The following is a 17776-nucleotide window of genomic DNA, read 5'->3' on the forward strand; positions in this document are numbered from 1 at the left end:
AATCAACATTGCCTTTTTGTTACATTTTATTTGTAACTACTTGCATTAAATTATCAAACTGACTCAATTTCTAAATAATTTTCAGAAATGGTTGCTGTCATATTAAAACCATTCCAGTGGCCAGGCGCCATGCTTTAATAAAGTAAGCATATCCTCTACAAGGAACACGCTTAAATATGTATTTTTCCTTCAAATACCAGTGCACGATTTCTGTTTATTTGCCAAGTTTTACATAGTAGAAAAAAATAAAACACCAAATATAAAAATGTTCCATACCTTTTGCACTTGTCACACTTTTTTCTTTTTTTTATATATATATATATATATATATATATATATATATATATATATATATATATATATATATAGCAAATAAATAGTAATTGAGTCTCTCTGTAGAGGATGTGTCCTTATTTTCACTTAGAAAATCTACAAAACATGGAATTTGACCAAAGGCGCTCAAACTTTCATGTACTGTTCTACATCATTTGAGCTCTGCAACTGCTTTTTACATTGTGAGTAACATTTCATGATGAATGGGCCAATAGAAATGGTTCCATTGACTTACATTACATTAAAAGTAAAGTATGTTTTTTCCTTTTCCTGTAAAGTTACCATTTTGGAGATCTGAGGTTTTGTTCCGATAACAGCGACATGCAGTTTGGCCACAGCTAATGTCTTTGGTGTCTTTCTGATTGCTTCACAGGCAGTGACTTATTAAATAATAAAGAGGCAATAATGCACACCTGACCATAGAACAACAGAGCAGCCATTCATACACTTGATTTGTATGTGAAATTTATGGTGCTATATTATAAGTTAAGCTTCAGCCAAATGCTTCAAAACTCACTGGACTGCGCTTTACAGTGCAAATGGACAATGACCCGAAACGTTGCAGAGGCAAGCCAAGACTTTTTTAGGACAAAGTAAAAAATGTTCTGCAATGGCAGGATCACCTGACCCCAACATAACTGAGCATATATTTCACTTAAAGGCAAAATCAAAGGTAAAAAAGTCAGGAACTGAAACAGCAGGAAAGGCCTGAAGAGCATCACCAGGCAAGAAACCCTGCGTCTGGTGATGTCTATGGGATCCAGACTTCAGACAACCAAGTATTAAAAATCTCAATTTAATTTATATTTCTTAGTTTGTACAATTACTCTTGAATCCCCAACAATGAGGAGGGGGCTACGTACAAAAAAGATTGCAATTCCTACACTGGTTACCTGATTTATATATAAATATCCTTAAATTACAGCTGAAAGAGTGCACGTTGAGCTTATATTTGTTATTTGCTTTTAATTCCAATATGCTATTGTAGACAAAAGAGAATAAACAAATCGAGGGAGGACAGCACTCATATAATTCACAAAATATTTTTGAAAAGCACGGGCGTGTTTCGGAACACAGTCTTCCTCAGCAGGCAAATAGTGTTCAAGGGACCAACACACTAAATAGGGTAACTAGTTACATGGACCACGCAGCAAACCAAAAAGACAAATAATTAAGTGAAATTAAATTAAACAAACAGAAAAAAATCAATTTTTACTCAACAAATAATAATAACAGACAGCTAAAATAAAACTTTACTGAAGGCCAAATATCTGTGGGACTGTGACACTTGGGGCAACTTTGGGGGTTTACTTCAAAATGTGTTTATTCATGTATTAATATATCCACTGATTCAGAATATACCTGCAAACACATAAGTGTAAATACTATGTCAGTATTTTGTCTCATTGATGTAAGAAGGATGTTACTTTACAATCTGTATTTCACCACATTCCTGTAGAAAGGTTTGAAAACAGACTTGTTCTCATTCCAGTGGAACGTACAGGAGTAGAGGCCAGGAAAGCAGGAAAGGAGAATGGAGGTCAACAACTACGCTGCATCGTGGCTGTTTCAAAACATAAATGTCACTGCATTCAAAAACTTGTTCTATATTCCACTCGGAGAAGTTATAGTTACCTGGACACTTTTTTCATTGAACTCCCAATTGTCTGTATGTCCATGTATGGACTGTCATGACCAGGACAGACCGTGTTGTTCCTGTGTTTGTCATAAACCTTCTCATCTCTGATCTTATTTAGATTATATATGTTATATACATTCTTCCAGCGACTGCAGGACTTTTTCCTGTCTTCTGTATTTACAGTGTTGGCACAATAGCTAGTATTGGCTTCATGGTGTGTATCTCTTTTGAAAGATATGTAATGATCACATCCCCTGTTTGGTATCGATTGTGTCATTCATTTAAGTTCTCCTGTTTTATCTGCTTGTTAATTTGGTCTTTATCCCTCACTGAAGTAGGGATTTGCATTGTAATCATGAAGGGAGGAAATGTGGAGAATTTATACGCTGTGTCAGTGACTTTTTTACTTCTCCTATACCCTCTGGTTGTGTTTTCCTTTTTTGGTTCTTGGAGGGCTCTCTCACTCAATCTCCGCCCCCCTGAAGAACAGAAGAGGATTCTAAGAATCCTGGTGCTTTTACTGTTCAGCTATACTGTGATGTTTCTACCCCTTATCATTTTAAGCACATTATTCTCTGTGTCTCGTGAGAATGTAAAGGAATCCTTAGCGGGAGACCTGCGAATAGCGGCAGGAGTCTTGATATGTCTGAATCCACTTGTTGACTGTTTGATGTATGTGTTTATGAGAAAGGATGCCAAAGGAATACTGAAGTATTTCTGTTGTGTGATGCCTGACAGAGACAGGAATCAAACTCTAAACACTGCTGTAGACAGACGTGATGCAGAGGACAATGAATGAGACTAAAGAAGAAGACAGCTTTGTTGTATTTTAAGCAGCTTTGTCTCAAAGAAAGGTCATGGAAAGCAGTCTGAAACCCGGCTTTATATAACATCATTTTAACCTATGTAACTTTTTTAGTTAGTAAAATGTTGAGAGGTATTATGAAATGTTATTGTTACCCTATATAGAAATGCTTGTAATTTTATTATTATGTCATGTGTGTATATATCCCATTATGAAATCTTCTTATTGCACTATATAAAAATGTATGTAATTTTTATGTTTATATAATCAGTTGCATTTAAAAAATGTAAATGAGAAATAGCCATTCAGCCAGTCCATTGAGTAAAATGGTCTGTAGCTCCCAGTCTAAGGTTTAAAAGACACAGATGAGTGACAAAATAATGGAAAAAAACCTGAATAAATGAGTTGAGTGCCAATGTTTGCAGACAGGTGTTCTGCATGATATAAGTGAGCAATTAACATCATGTTCTGTGGCATGTATAAAAATGCAGAGCAGGCCTAGTTGACCTTGAATGTAGATCAAGATGCAAGAGAAAAAGAATTCATTATTGGGGCAGCGATAGCAGGAGCTTAAATGTCAAATATTCCTCAACTGGCTAGTGTTTCAAGAGGAAGACTGACTAAAAATATCTGCATTTAGTGCTGGAGGAAAACCAGTAGTAGGGCTGGAAATTGTGGTCTAATACTTGTCCATTAGTGTGATATGTAAGGACAAACAGAAGAGCATCTGTATGTCAATGCAAGATGTGATCAGACTGTCCACAACTACACAGAGAGGGATATTATGATAGGGTTGTGGTGCATAAACTCCTCACAGATCAATTAAAAGTTATGGAAGAAAAAATAAAACCTCTTGAAACATTTATATCCTGATAGGAATTGTCCCTTCCAGTATGGCAGTGCTGCATCCACAGGGCACAAGGTGTTACGGAAAAAATGGAACTTGCAATCTTTGGTGATTATCTTCATTTTTAATTAAAAAAAGGGATACAAATAATATAAAAAGCAACACATAGATCTCCAGAATGAGAACTGCTAAACTTGTGTTTATATCATCTCTAATGTTCTAAAATGTCAGAAAATAAAAAAGAACATATTAAGATGCCCCAATATAAGGTTGTATAAGAGCACGTAACACTAAACTCTTATTGAAAGAGAAATTTTCCCCTATATGTGGTCATTACAATCATAAGAACACAATCAGGGATACTTTATTATAATGTTAAGAGAATATTGATGACGTCAGTGTAATATATACAACTTGATAAGCAAAAATAAAATAATGTAATCAGTGCAATAAACTTTAAAAACTGAATTTGATGAGGTTTGTAGAAACTTCAGGTAAAAGTTATCACAACACTGGTTTCAGTGGAAACTACTTAAGCTTTGTCTGTTAAAGTTAAAGGCTTACAGGTATTAAAGACAAATAATTACAAACAACTAAAACAAATTTTCAGAAATGTATTTGTTTGAGGCAACGAATTTCCTCAGTAATGTATGGAAGTCTGTTTCCAACAGATAGAGAGGGTAAAAAATGGCTAAGATATTTTTTGTCCTATGTTTATGACAGCAGCAGGTCACATTTTGGACATAATAAAAATATAATAATGACTTCTGGTAATCTTGTAATAACGATTTATAATCATTCTTGAAATGTAATGACTCTTAGTTTGATACAGATACTAATATTTAAGAAAAGTCATAATATTGAGATATTAAGTCAATATTTAGAGAAAATAGGTTATTATTTCAAAATGCTAAATCAATATTTTGACATACCGCTGCCAGAATCAGAGGAAGGAGTGGAAAAATGAGCTTTCAGAGCAAAATGAACCGAACCGAACCGAACTGAACTGATCACAGTTTACAGTGTACAGTCTGTACTGGCATCTGCTGTGATAACCACGTGGAATGTGGAGGTGACGATACTCTGTTGACACATCTCCAAAAATTAAATAAACAAGTGAACCGATTATTTTTCATACCATAAACTAATTATCAAGTCTTTTGATCTGCACGCGGTGTTACAGGGGGAGGAATAACGAATATGTGCCGTGCAGGCGGATCTGAGTGGTGGAGTTGGGGAACTAGGGAAAGAATACGGTTGCACACGTTGTCGGGGGTGTGGCTACTGGTCTCCATGGAAACAGTACACACTTCACGGAGCGGGAGCATCGCGGCTGCGTCTCTGAGCGGAACCAGAAAAATGCAGACGAAGCGGAGCGACGCGCCGCTGAGCGCCGGGCACGGAGATCAGACCGACTCCGTGAGGAAACACGCTGGATATGAGTCTCCAACACGAGGTAGCCGAGCGTCGTTATAACAGCGTAACTAACCCTAACACGGCCTCCGGCTCAGTGACGTTAGCCAGCTTTCTGTCCTTTAACGATTCGCAGAGGAGTGAAGTTTCACTAGCTGGCGTTTTATTCATTCATAGCTTCTGCTGTTTAATCTAGAGCACAAATCTGAGGTTAAAAACGGCGCCCTCGAGGAACCACGACGAACAGATGGGGGCGTTTCAGAAAAAAGTGACGTTACGGAAGATGACGGTGTGAAAAAGGCAGCACCAGAGCCCAGAAACATGACAGGACCCAGGTGATGTGCTGCTCCCGGAGGCACTGCTGTGTAATAGAAATCAACATATTTAGAGAAAGAATGACAAACAATGCCGCAGTGCATGCTGGTATTAAGAGTGTATTCTGAGGGAACTTTTCATGATGAAACAAAAATTATCTTTGTGTCCCACATTTTGTAATTTCAGCCACACTGAAACTTCCTCGGCTCTTTTGTTTTACACAGTTCTTCCATCTATGAAATCTAAAATAAGAGAACGGGATGCAGTCTAACCCCTTTTAGTCCTGTGGCGTTTGTTTATGCAAAATACCATATTGCACTTTTATTAAATGTGGAGGTGAATTTTTATGTTTTTGTTGGCTTTGTTCAGAATTACTAAGGCGTTTTTAAGGGACCATTGCAAACGAAACAAACTGTACCTGACACCTTGGCTGAACGACACACTGTACCTTCACTTTAAAGGTTTGAACTTTTGCATGTAAGCTACGGAATGTGGTGTTAGTTTTTGTCATTATATATCTGTTATATATAAATATTTTGTTATTGGTGCATACATTGAGTTGTTTTATCACGACTTTGTTATAGGTTTTTCTGTTATCGAGGGCTTAGAGGAGTATACAGGCTTGCGCTGTCTCTGGCTTGAGTGCAATGGGATTGAGAAAATTGAGAACCTGCAGAACCAGACGGAGCTTCGCTGCCTGTTCCTCCAGCAAAACCTGATTCACACTTTGGAGAATCTTGAACCACTCAGCAAGCTTAGCACTCTCAATGTTTCAAACAATTACATAAGAGTCATCCAGAACATAGGTGAGCTCACACATCCACCCACACCCACATCAAATACATCTTACCTTCACCAGGAACCTTGACATATACCTTCTCTCTTTTTCAGCATGTTTGAACAAGCTGTCCACACTACAGATCTCCCATAATGCATTGGAGAGCGTGCATGACATAGAGGAGCTCTGTTGTTGTCCGTCTATCAGTGTTCTGGACTTGTCACACAACCGTCTCAATGACCCAGAAATGATCACGATTCTGGAGAAGATGCCTGATTTGGTACACAAACTTGGAAACATCTTCTAATGTACACTGCATCATAAATACTGTGAAATGTGAAACTGCTGTGAACCCCAGTGATTATTGTGTGTTTGTCTCAGAGAGTGCTGAACCTTATGGGTAATGAAGTTATAAAGAAAATTCCAAACTACAGGAAGTCGCTGATCATTCGCCTAAAGCAACTGACATATCTGGATGATCGTCCAGTGTTTCCAAAGGAAAGGTGAGCATGTCACAGTTATGTGACAGGTTATGAATAGCTATCTCTGATAATTGGCTTGTATGATGAAGTGTAGTATTGTAAAATCTGAAACATCTAAGTTATGACATCGGATTTTCTTTGACTCTTGTTTTATAAGGACATGTTTCTATTTCATATGAAAGCCTGTCTTGCTGTTGGCTGACCAAATAGCATTTGGTCGTGTAGCAGTACATTATAGCGTCACTGTGTCCTGCATATCATTGCTGTCAGAACAAAACCTTTTGTCCATTTTTGTCATTTTGAAAGTTTTTGCAGTTCATTTCCATTGTATTAATACTTTATGGTCCAAAGGTCAATACAAATGATACAGAATTACTTTTGATCAAAATGAATTGTTCCATTAATGTTTGAATTGACCATTCGAAGTTCAGAACGTTTTTCCTTTGTTTGTAAGGTTACCATTTTGGAGATAGTGTGCAACAGCGACAATATGCGTGTACTAGTGCATTGAACTGATGTATATGTTTAAGCAGAAGTTGTTTGTACAAATCAAATTAATCAGAAATTGGCATTTGCCCACAATAATACAATCAAAAAAGATTTTTACCTTTTTAAAATTAAGAGTTTATTTAACAGCTTTGTCATCTACTGTGTTGAGTTGTGCAGTGCCACGTGGTATACTTTTGCAGCATGAGTTTTGGAAAGGAAATTCATATATTCTGCCCTGGTATTTACAAAATGTGTACATCACTATAGGGCATGTGCTGAGGCTTGGGCAATAGGGGGTTTGGAAGGAGAGCGGAAAGAAAGGGAATTCTGGCAAACAAGAGAGAGGAGGAAGATTCAGGAGAGTCTGGATGCTATGGCAGCTATTAAAGAAAATGCACGAAAGCGGAGGCAAGCTGAAGAGCAGCAGGAAATGGGCAAGTAAAAACACATTAGATTAGATTAGATGCAAGAATACATCATTTTTTCCTTTGTCTTGTTCATATTTTGATGTGTTGCCATGTTACATTTTTATGATTATGAAATAGCAGGAGTCCCTGAGCTTCAAAGTCCTGCTACTGAAGGGCACAACAAGCTTGACAAGTCTGCGTTAGACATAGAGCCAAGTGGCCAATTAAAAACAGACCAAGAGCAGGCTGACATGTCAGTATCAGAGATGGAGTACACTCATTCTTCAGTAAGGGACAGCAGAGAGATGCTCCAGTCAGCCCCAGAACGAGAGCAAACTGACCAGTTACCGCAAGAGCAAGATTTGGCTAACCCGTCAGGGGCAGAGATGGAGCCAATTACATGTCAGCGATCGGCAGTGCATGGAAACGAAGTACTCCAGTCAGCATTGGAAACTGAGCTTCTTCAGTCCAGATCAGATGCAAACAAAGCTGTGCAACCGGCATCTGAGAAAGAGGAGGTTTTGAAGTCAGGACCATCTCTGAAGTTAACGTCAGAGGGAAATCTGAAGAAGAAACATGATGCACCTTTGTGGTCAGGATCAGAGTCTGAGGATCCACTCCTAAAAGCTGGCACAGGTGGCCCTGTTACTGAACTTGCCCCAGATGATAAATTAGAGACCATAGTACTATCTGACATCCCATCACTGACTATCAGTGTGAGTTCTCACATTCAATTCTAGTTAATGAGTAGAGTTAAAAGTGGTCTTCATGAAGTTAATAGCATAATTCTCCGCAGGATCTACCTGATCTGGAGGATGTGAATTCAAACTGGATGCAAACAGTGCCTCAGGTACAGTAAAACTGCATTTCAACAGTCTAGCATAGCACAGTTTAACATGTATTTGTTTACACAATGGTCATTGCTGAGCTAAGTAAGTCTGATGTACGGTAGCCGAGAAGACCCAACAAACTGCAAATAAAAAGGAGCTGCCAAATGCAGAAAACACTTTCTTCAAAATGACAACATGGCGCTGCATTTTACAAATGCGCTGAACATTTGTAGACACTCTGCAAACTCAGAAAGCACTTTCATCAAAATGACGACACAGATGCTACATTTTGATTAATTAGCTGTAAATACAGAAAACACATGCAACTTAAGAAATACTGATAAACTCGTCACAACACAACGGAGATGTTTCTGGAAAACAGTCAAAGAGGACGGAGCCATTCAGACACAGCACAGACATTCACCAGTAAAATTAAGCCAACTTTATATTTGAGCAGATTACTGCTGTCACTGCATCGTAATGGGGATTAGCTATAGAGTGTAACTGTTCAGGGTTTGACTAATAATGCAAGAGAACTACCACAGTACAGCTGTGACATGTCAGATAGCAAACTAGCCAGCCAGGTTAACCATGAACTCAGGATGTGAGTGTCCGAGTGTCTGTGGTCTTCTTCTGTTAGCAATTTTCCATCATAGATATTCCATCCCCTTTGAGTCTTTCGGAAACATCTCCGTTGGGTTGTGACTGGCTTTGCAGCGTGTCTGAAGTTGCATGAGTTTTCTTTATTTGCAGTGCCTCTGTGAAATGTAGCTCCGATGTAGCCATGTTGATGAAAGGGTTTTCAGTATTTGCAGCATGTTTTTATTTGCAGTTTGTTAGGTCTTCTCGGCCACCATACTCACGCAGTATATAACAAAATGTTTCCTTTCGCAGGCTATCTTCCATCCAAAAATTGAGGTCGTCTCTGCCACTGACAGTGACTTCCACCCAGAGGTGATGCTGTGTGAAGGAATTCAATCTGGATTAAAGTTTCCTGACCCGATCTTTGGGGTATCTACCAACATCATGTCAATCATCGATCACAGTTTTCTTTTCACCAATGAGGCAGTACCAATAGCGGGTCCTGATGCCCCACCCATTGCAAAAGAAAGCAAAAAAAACATCACCCTGATTGAGGAGATGGACTGACTCTGTTACATTCAATACACTCTTTGTTTAATGACCGAAATGTATGATTGTCTCAGCAGTAATATTTCAATGTTTATGACTTGTTATAGGAATGATACTCTTGTAGCAGCAGGTATATGCAATTGACTGAAAAACTTATTCAGTGAAGTTCATAAAATTCCATGACATGATACTTTTTAAAATGTCCCTCATATTGTCCCTCAAGACACATATCACCACAAATAAAAAAAGACTTAATAGCTTTTCTTGATATATTTATTTAATTTTTGTCACACTGATACACTTAAAACAGCTTTGTTTCTGTCTTATCACACCATCTGTGCTAACACCAGTTCAGTGTTCTCTGTCATAATATTATCAAATTGCTTGCTACTTCCTCAGCTAAAATGGATAATTTAGGTTATTTTCAAATAACATTCAGCCTAAAAAATGAAAGAGACTACTCAATAGTGGCCTAAGACCTGGAATAACTATGTCAACATATTAATAAATACAAGACAAAAGTCTGCTTGAACAGTTTTACCAACATTTGACTTTTAATGCAAATCAATTAAACATCCATTCACATCCCAAACTACATTTGGGCAGTTTCTGACCAGACACTATTTGTGTAATGGACCATTCTCAACAGACATGGTAGCTGACGTGATGCTGGTTATTGTCACTGCTAGATCGAGAGTGATCTGTCATCGAAAACATATTCAGCCAGAATCATTTCTACAGTCAGAAATTGACCATTGATGAAGGGCTAGCAGAAGACTAACTCAAATTACAAGCCATCAGACAGCCTGCATTCTCTGACTGTACAAGAGTAACACGAACAAGAGATGGCCTAATGATGTCTGGCAACTAAAAATACAAATGTGTAATTTAAGGGCTGTATGGAAACAAAAGGGTTAAATTCTTCAAATTGTGAGTGGAAAATTGGCCAGTCGGAAATTGGGTTTTTTCCATGATATCTCGATATAGCTAAGCTGAAAAAAAGCAGCAGAAATTAGCACTACCATGGAAATGTTTTTTTCTCATGTTTTCACCGAGTTTTGACATTTACAGCTTAAATTTAAGGCCTAGCTCTAAAAGTCACGGTTCACCACTGGTTCCTAATAAACCTATTTATTGTAACAAATTGGCCTCTGGGACTAGCACTGTAGGAACTGTTCTCCCTCTGTTCTTGAATTTCTGTTGCTGGCATTGCAGCATAAAACCTAAATCTATCAGGTGTTAAGATTTAGAATTTCATACAACAAACATATGACACATTAAATTTAATTTAAAGAGCAGAGATTTTAATTTTGTTACCTTGCATATCTCACTATTATGTATATAATTTACACTGCCTGTTGTCTATTACTAGCAAAACGGGCTTGTAGTCTGAGCTGATGTGAGGAGCTACTATCGGACCAAAATGAGAAACATGCATGTCAGAAGCAACTGCACAGAGTGGGTGTGGTCTCTGCTTGCAGCAAGTCCTTTTAAAGACTCCTGATTGGTCTGGTCAGTACTGGGTAGAGTCTGGGAAGGTTTCAGGGTGGTACCTTGAGTGCGGCTGGCACACATTTCGTAAAGGTTCCCAGAAAACTGTGTTCGGCGAGACTCCGCTCTTAAGGACTCCCATACCTCTGCCGCATCACCACGGCAACCTGACAGCACACCACTCACACACACCTGGAAGGCATCCCAAGATCTACAGAAATAAAGCACAAGAGACAAATTGATAAAAATGCTACTTTTTATAGACATCACTAAAATCCCTTGTCAAAAAAGAATCTGTGTTCTAACTGACAGTATTCCACATGTTCTGGATTAAAAATATTTTTCGCACAAATGTTATGATATGACACTGACATGGTAGCAGGATGTTAGATGTGCTGCACAGAGTGGATATAATTTTTAAACAACTCAAGGCTGAATATAGCAGAACATAATAAAATAGGCCACCAACCATGAATATGCAGTGGACACAGTATCCTGTGACTAGAAACTGGCCACTGATGAAGGACTAGAGGATGACTAACACAAACTGCAGCAACAGATGTGCTGTCATCCCTAACATTAAATCTACAAGGAGGGTCAATACAGTAGGTGCGCCTAATAGAGTGAACATGAAATGTACACAGTAGGGATGAGCAATATGGTAAAAGTACAATATCACGAGACATTTGAAAAATATATAACACATCACAATATTTCATTTTTCTGTTTTCATAAGACAAAAAGCAGCAGAAATGCCACATTAAGAAAACTATCAAGAGCTATGACTAAAATCATTTTGATATTCAGTGTTTCACTCACTGCACTAATTCTATTTAAGTACACGCAGCTGTTCAGTGTTCTTTAAGTACTGACAATGTCCACTATTTATACAATGTTTAAAAAATGTAGCCGCACTGCTGTGTTTAATCACATCTACCAACACACACACACACACACACACACACACACACACACACACATGCAATATATTGCCACTGATGAGAGTAAAGTGGAGCAAATATATATATTTCTTGTTCCAGCACATTACAGGTAAGTGCAACACCTTGAACTAAATTAAATGTTCCTAAAACCATTCCTGAACAACATGTGGTGCATTATCCTGAAATAGGCCACTGCCGTCAGGGAATAACATTGCCATGCAGAGGTGTGTCTGCTATGCAATAATGTTTGGCATGTGTTTAATTGATGTCGACATGAATGCTTGAAGTTTCCAGCAGAACACTGACTAAAGCATCTTACTCCCTCTGCCAGCTTATCTTCTTCCCACAATACATCCTGATGCCTTCCCCAGGTAAACGGCACACATGTACCCAGTCGTCCATGTGATGTATCAAAAATGGAACTCATTGGACCAAGTAACCTTATTCCAGTTCAGTTGCTTGTGTGCCCACTGTAGGTGCTTTCAACAGTGGACAGGGGTTAGCATGGGCTCTCTGACTGGTCTGTGGCCACACAGTCCCGTGTGCACTAGGGTTCTGTGACTTGTGCCGCAATAGCCCTTCTGTCGGTTTGGGCCAGATGGGACAGCCTTTGTGGCCCTTGCACTTCAATGCGCATTGGGCGCCCAACACCCTGCCACCGGTTTGTCCCTCCTTGGACCACTGTCAGTAGGTACTCACCACTGCTGGCCACAAGCCTTGCCTTTTTGGAGATGCTCTGACACAGTCACCTGACCATAACAATTTGGCGCTTATAAAAGTCGCTCAGGTCTTCACATCTGCCCAGTTATCCAACATCCAAAACAACAACTATAAGAACTGACTTTGCCTACTGTCCTTCACACACACCGCTGTTATGAGATAATCAACGTTATTCACTTCATCTGTGAGTGGTCAGAGTGTTTGGCTCCCTCATGTAAACGTGTGTGTCTGTGTGTGTGTCAGGTGTGGCTCACTTGCAGATGGAGTTGATGTCCTGAATGTTGTCAGTCTGGCTGCTCACACTGTCTCCCAAAGTAACTAGACACTCTGCAAAGCCCCTGTACACAGAGCTACAGAGAGGAGTAACTGCTGCACCCAATGCAGAACAACAGAGATCTGACAGAAAGAAAGAGAGAAGCAGATATGTCAGGGATTGTTATAAACATGAGAGTGCATTTTTGTAGTTATATAATTCAGAATAAATAATTCAGACTGTATATATTCAGTCCTCTGTGGGTTGTTGGGACTCGTCGCTGTCCAAAAAAGCCTCAAAAACGGTAACTTTGCAGGAGACGGCAAAAATAGCTGATTCTGGAGCATTTCTAATGGTCCATTTGTCCCGAAATTGCTACACAATGTAAAGGAGAGCAGTCATGCTCAAATGTTAATTAGAAAAATAAAAATCAACAAAAAATGAACAGTGATGATGTATGACAACATATTTCTGTTCAACATCATTATAACACTGAAAGAGCTGGCAGGCAATCAGCAGTTTGGTAGCTCTTTCCTGCTTGTCTAACTGTGCTTCCAGAGCAATGAGACAAAACGTCTATGATATTGAGTGCTACTGAAACGTATAATTTTTTGCCTAAAAATAAAATGCTTCTCATTTATCTGATAACCATTAATGTGGAGTGATTTGTGCTTTGTGTTTTATCACATTGTGTTTGTATTACAGTGAAAATAAAGGTTGTATGACTACATGACCATGGTTATGTATTTGAGCTGATCTGTGGAGAGAAATGCACGTCAGTGGGAGTTAATCTGGGGATTACAGCCATAGGCCAAACCTCATCTAATCCCACTGCACACCAGCTCGTAAACACAAATCTCTCCATTTGCCTGCTTTCTGTCTTCCTGCCCTCCCATCCAGAATCCTTTTGATGCTTATGTGCAGATTTTTTCCATTTTATTATGTTGTGATGTGTTATCTTGATATAATGAACATGGTGCTGGAGAAATGTCTTGGGTGTAACAGATGGAGAAACACGTACAAGCAGCCTTCTTCTCCTAGCAGCCATGGTTTTGTGGCTTTTCTGGCAAAAGCCCTATGGCCATATATTAAAATACAAACTTTAATATAGTGCAATGAACTTTAGGTACACAGCCTGATATAGTTTGTTAAATATTGTTCAAGTTACAAAATGTATCGTTCACTCTGCAGTTCATATACGGAAACTAAGATTTGAATTCATTGTTTTTGTGATGTCACAAAAACCAGCACAAATTCATATCTCTGCCTGTTCAAGCTTACACCAGTTTAGCCTGGCCCTCTCCCACTGAAGTCATAAGGAATGTATCGGTCCAGACTGCTTGTTGAACAAAACTGCAAAATGGCAAGTTTTGAATTCACTGTTTTAGTGATGTCAACACATATTCATATATCTGCCTATTCAAATCTACAGCAGTTTACCCTTGTCCACTACCCCTCGTTCAAGTTATAAGGAGTGTTTCAGCCTGAACTGCTTTTTGAAATGAGGCACAATACATGACAGCCAATCGGAACAGAGGTCATTTACATACATTAGTCATAAAGGCACAGTAACAAAAACAGCTTGTGTAATACTAAAGGATAAATAGGGGGTGGGAAAATTAATTTTGAAGGTTTTTATAGGTTTTTGGGGGAAAAATCAAAAACAAAAAGCAAGATATGGGCTCTAAAAATAGAATGTGTTCTGTATTTAAATATGCACCAAATATTTTTATTTTATTTTTTATTTAACTTTTAAGCCATTAAGAACAAATTCTAATTTACAATGATAGCCTGGCAAGTATCAAACCACACTGGTAGGGAAGGATATAAAAAAAAAACACAACAACAAAATATGGCAAAATTTAAGACACATTTTATATCTTTTCTTTTCCAATATGTTGAACAAATAAATAGAAAGCAAATATATAGAAAATGTACTCCAATTTGCAGAAAAATGCCATCTATATATTTGTACCCTGCAGAGGATGTGTTAACTTATTTTCTCTTAAAAAATCACCATTGTAACTATGTTGTAATATTGCAGTACCTTATTAAGAAACTTACACCAGCAAACCTGGAAATGTGTGGCTATTAATGCACACACACCCACCCACCCACACACACACACACACTGGAGATCAAAAGGAATTTTACTCACTGAGACAGAGTGAGATGAACAGCAGCTGATTCATTCCGTTGTGAAGCCTGAATCTTGAGCTTAATGAAAAATACTCATCATGTCACCTTAGGCCTCTGTAAAAAGGCACAGTAGAGTTTGTAACAGAAAAGAAAACATACAAACTGTACATAACGGAAAACCAGTGTAACTTCTCAGTACAGACCTCAATGCTGTACCAAGCACAAGCCTTCTGGAAGTGTCTTGCCTGCTCCTGTTTCCCAGAACAAAATCCAGCGTTCGAGACAACCATGCAAGTGTAATAGATCAGGAAGGATTGTGGTAGCATCAGATTATAAAAAAAAAATGGTGGGATTAAAGATCATTTCCGGTTGCATGATGCGTCATGAGAAAGCTGCAGTGCGTCCACGTATCTCACAGGATATTCTTTCAATCTATCTGTGTCTTTATTCTGTTACACATACGATCATATGCACAGAGAGAAAATTTTGACACAGTATTTTCTTCATTCACAGAGACACAAACACACTCACATAAGACCTTGATATTGTTTGACTGACAGGCTTGGATTATGTCATTGCATAAATCTACTGGGAGAAGAGAATAAAGCCAGATTAGGATAAAAACCACCCTCTTTTTTATCTCCCACTCTGTATCGCTTAACAGTTCCTAGCTGTTAAACAGATCTGTTTTCTCTTTAAACGTCGCTCCATGTACACTAGTGTTCAAAAGTTTGGAATCATTTATCATAGTCACAAGTGCTGTAATTTATTTCAATATTAACTTATCCACTGTAGATTAAAATACAGTAAGCTAGTCAGCAGATAGCATTTCAAGATGTTTCATTTGATATTTCAAGTTTTTCGGTACATCAAAAAATAATTAAAAAGACATAAATAAATAAATAAAAAAGTAGTGTGGCAAAACACATTGTTTCAAAAATACTAAAAAAAATGTAAAAAGGGTCTGGCTGAGTGATGAAATGTTTTCTTTATAAACCTTTTTCAGAGGTGGGTAAGAACTAGTTACATTTACTCAGGTACATGTAGTTCAGTAAAATATTGATAGATTTTCACTTGATTTCCCTGAATATTTTCAAATCAGATTACTTTTACTTCTACTAAAGTGAGTAAAGGAATCTTTTTACTCAGTTACATTTTAGCTATTTGTATTCACTCACTGATCCCATTTTTTGTGTTTACTTTCAATATGTTTTGAAGGTGGCAATATCTTTGACTTTGGAGCTTTTCATTTTAGACTACAAGATTCTCAGAAACAGAAGAACAGAGCTGCACGATCTTCATTCCATATGCTGTTAAATGCTAGATGTACTAAGAAGTTCCACTGCAGTACTGAGTACTTAAGTAGATTTTTGACTACTTAAGTTGTTTTGGGGAAGATGCTTTTACTTGTGTAGTTATTTTATGCAAGTAACAATACTTTTACTTGCATATTAATTTGGGCAACTCTCCCCACCTCTAACCCTGATCATGAACAGCGTCAGTGTTTGTTTTGATGCTGCTTCAGTAGCTGCAGCCTCAGATAGCAGTATTTGTTAGCTAACATCTCTGCAGAACATCAGGCTGTTTTCATTCCCAGTTCATTTTCAAAAGATGCACCACAGTTTGTTTTTCTCTTTCCTTTGGTTCAGATGATGGACTGCAAAAGCTAAAGTGGACTAAATTACACATGTGGGTGTTTTTTACTGATCACAGGTTTTGCAGTGATGCAAGTGCTTTGTTGCATCAGAAAACAGAGTTGTTTATCATCTTTGATATCCCCATTAGCTGCTATCGCGATAGGTGCTATTAACTGATCCCCATTAACTGCTATTGTGATTGCTGCTATTCTGCCTGGGGTCCAGTAGACATACCATACATTACAAAATGGTGCAATAACAAAACGGAAGTAAAAAACAAAAAGGAACTGAGAGAAAACAAAACACATCAAAAATGAAAACTAACATAGTAGGACAATTTAAAACAAAAAACAACAGTAAAATGATGACTGAAAACGGAAAAATCACACTGAAAGTAAAGGTCATTTGGTGTATCTCACAGAGACCTAACCAACTCTATTCTGGTAAACATTTACATCCCTGCCCACCATGAAACTCCACCACAACATTGTTCCAACAGTCAAGGACCGATCTATTGAACTGATCTTGAAATTTATTAAATAGTGTTTTGTTTTTCAGTTATTTTAGTTTTAAAGTTATTCTACCTTCAATTTTAAGCAGTGAGGTAAGTAGTGAATTCCACTCCCTTACAGCTCTATAAATTACTCTTCCACACATAGTCAGTTTTTTGAAGTAATTTGAAGTAATTTTTGCTGTATATCTTGTTGTATAAGTTTCTCTACCTGCTACCTAGTTTTGCATTATTTGCAGTTTCATCAAATGTTTCTTTGGGGCGTTTGACCATACTGCAGCACAATGGTCTACATTACAAAGTACTGGTCCGGACACTAGTTTTAGTGGCCTCAGTTTTAAAAATGCTGCACATCTCCTTATAACTGATAAGACTTTTTCCATTTTTTAAATTATGTTCTCGATATGTTTTGACCATGATAATCTACTGTCACTAATCTAATGATGTTTAATTTCTAAAATATATTAATATTAATAAATAATTAATATATTAATTTGCAGCCTCAATAAATTAATTTGTGGACACAAAAATTTAACTCGTGGCCTCTACTCTGTCACCTTAGGGGCTCCGCAGCCTTAAGACTGGTATAAAAGATGTAATTCACAGTAAAAGAAC

General features: G+C 37.9%; 2 protein-coding genes across 3 annotated transcripts; one reads left to right on the forward strand and one right to left on the reverse strand.

The window, feature by feature from the left end:
- The first annotated feature begins 4947 nt into the window (after positions 1-4947).
- dnaaf1 (dynein axonemal assembly factor 1) lies at positions 4948-9723 on the forward strand. Of its 2 annotated transcripts, none has more exons than XM_036586672.1 (10): positions 4948-5080; positions 5234-5372; positions 5722-5813; positions 5937-6158; positions 6244-6410; positions 6512-6633; positions 7369-7535; positions 7647-8224; positions 8305-8358; positions 9233-9723. In XM_036586672.1, exons 1-10 carry the CDS (start codon positions 4984-4986, stop codon positions 9485-9487), a joined length of 1893 nt encoding a protein of 630 aa, XP_036442565.1. In that variant the 5' UTR covers positions 4948-4983; the 3' UTR covers positions 9488-9723. The 2 variants fall into 2 exon arrangements, with proteins under 2 accessions (XP_036442565.1, XP_036442566.1); XM_036586673.1 differs by having other exon boundaries at positions 7650-8224.
- A 1156-nt stretch (positions 9724-10879) lies between these two features.
- nrn1lb (neuritin 1-like b) lies at positions 10880-15066 on the reverse strand. Its single transcript, XM_036585961.1, has 3 exons — positions 15033-15066; positions 12876-13017; positions 10880-11171 (listed from the first exon to the last, which is right to left on the reverse strand). The coding sequence occupies exons 1-3, from the start codon at positions 15064-15066 to the stop codon at positions 10880-10882; spliced, it is 468 nt and encodes a 155-aa protein (XP_036441854.1).
- Between the last annotated feature and the right edge of the window lie 2710 nt (positions 15067-17776).

This window comes from Colossoma macropomum, unplaced genomic scaffold, assembly GCF_904425465.1.
Source record: "Colossoma macropomum unplaced genomic scaffold, Colossoma_macropomum, whole genome shotgun sequence".
Classification (NCBI taxonomy): Eukaryota; Metazoa; Chordata; class Actinopteri; order Characiformes; family Serrasalmidae; genus Colossoma; species Colossoma macropomum.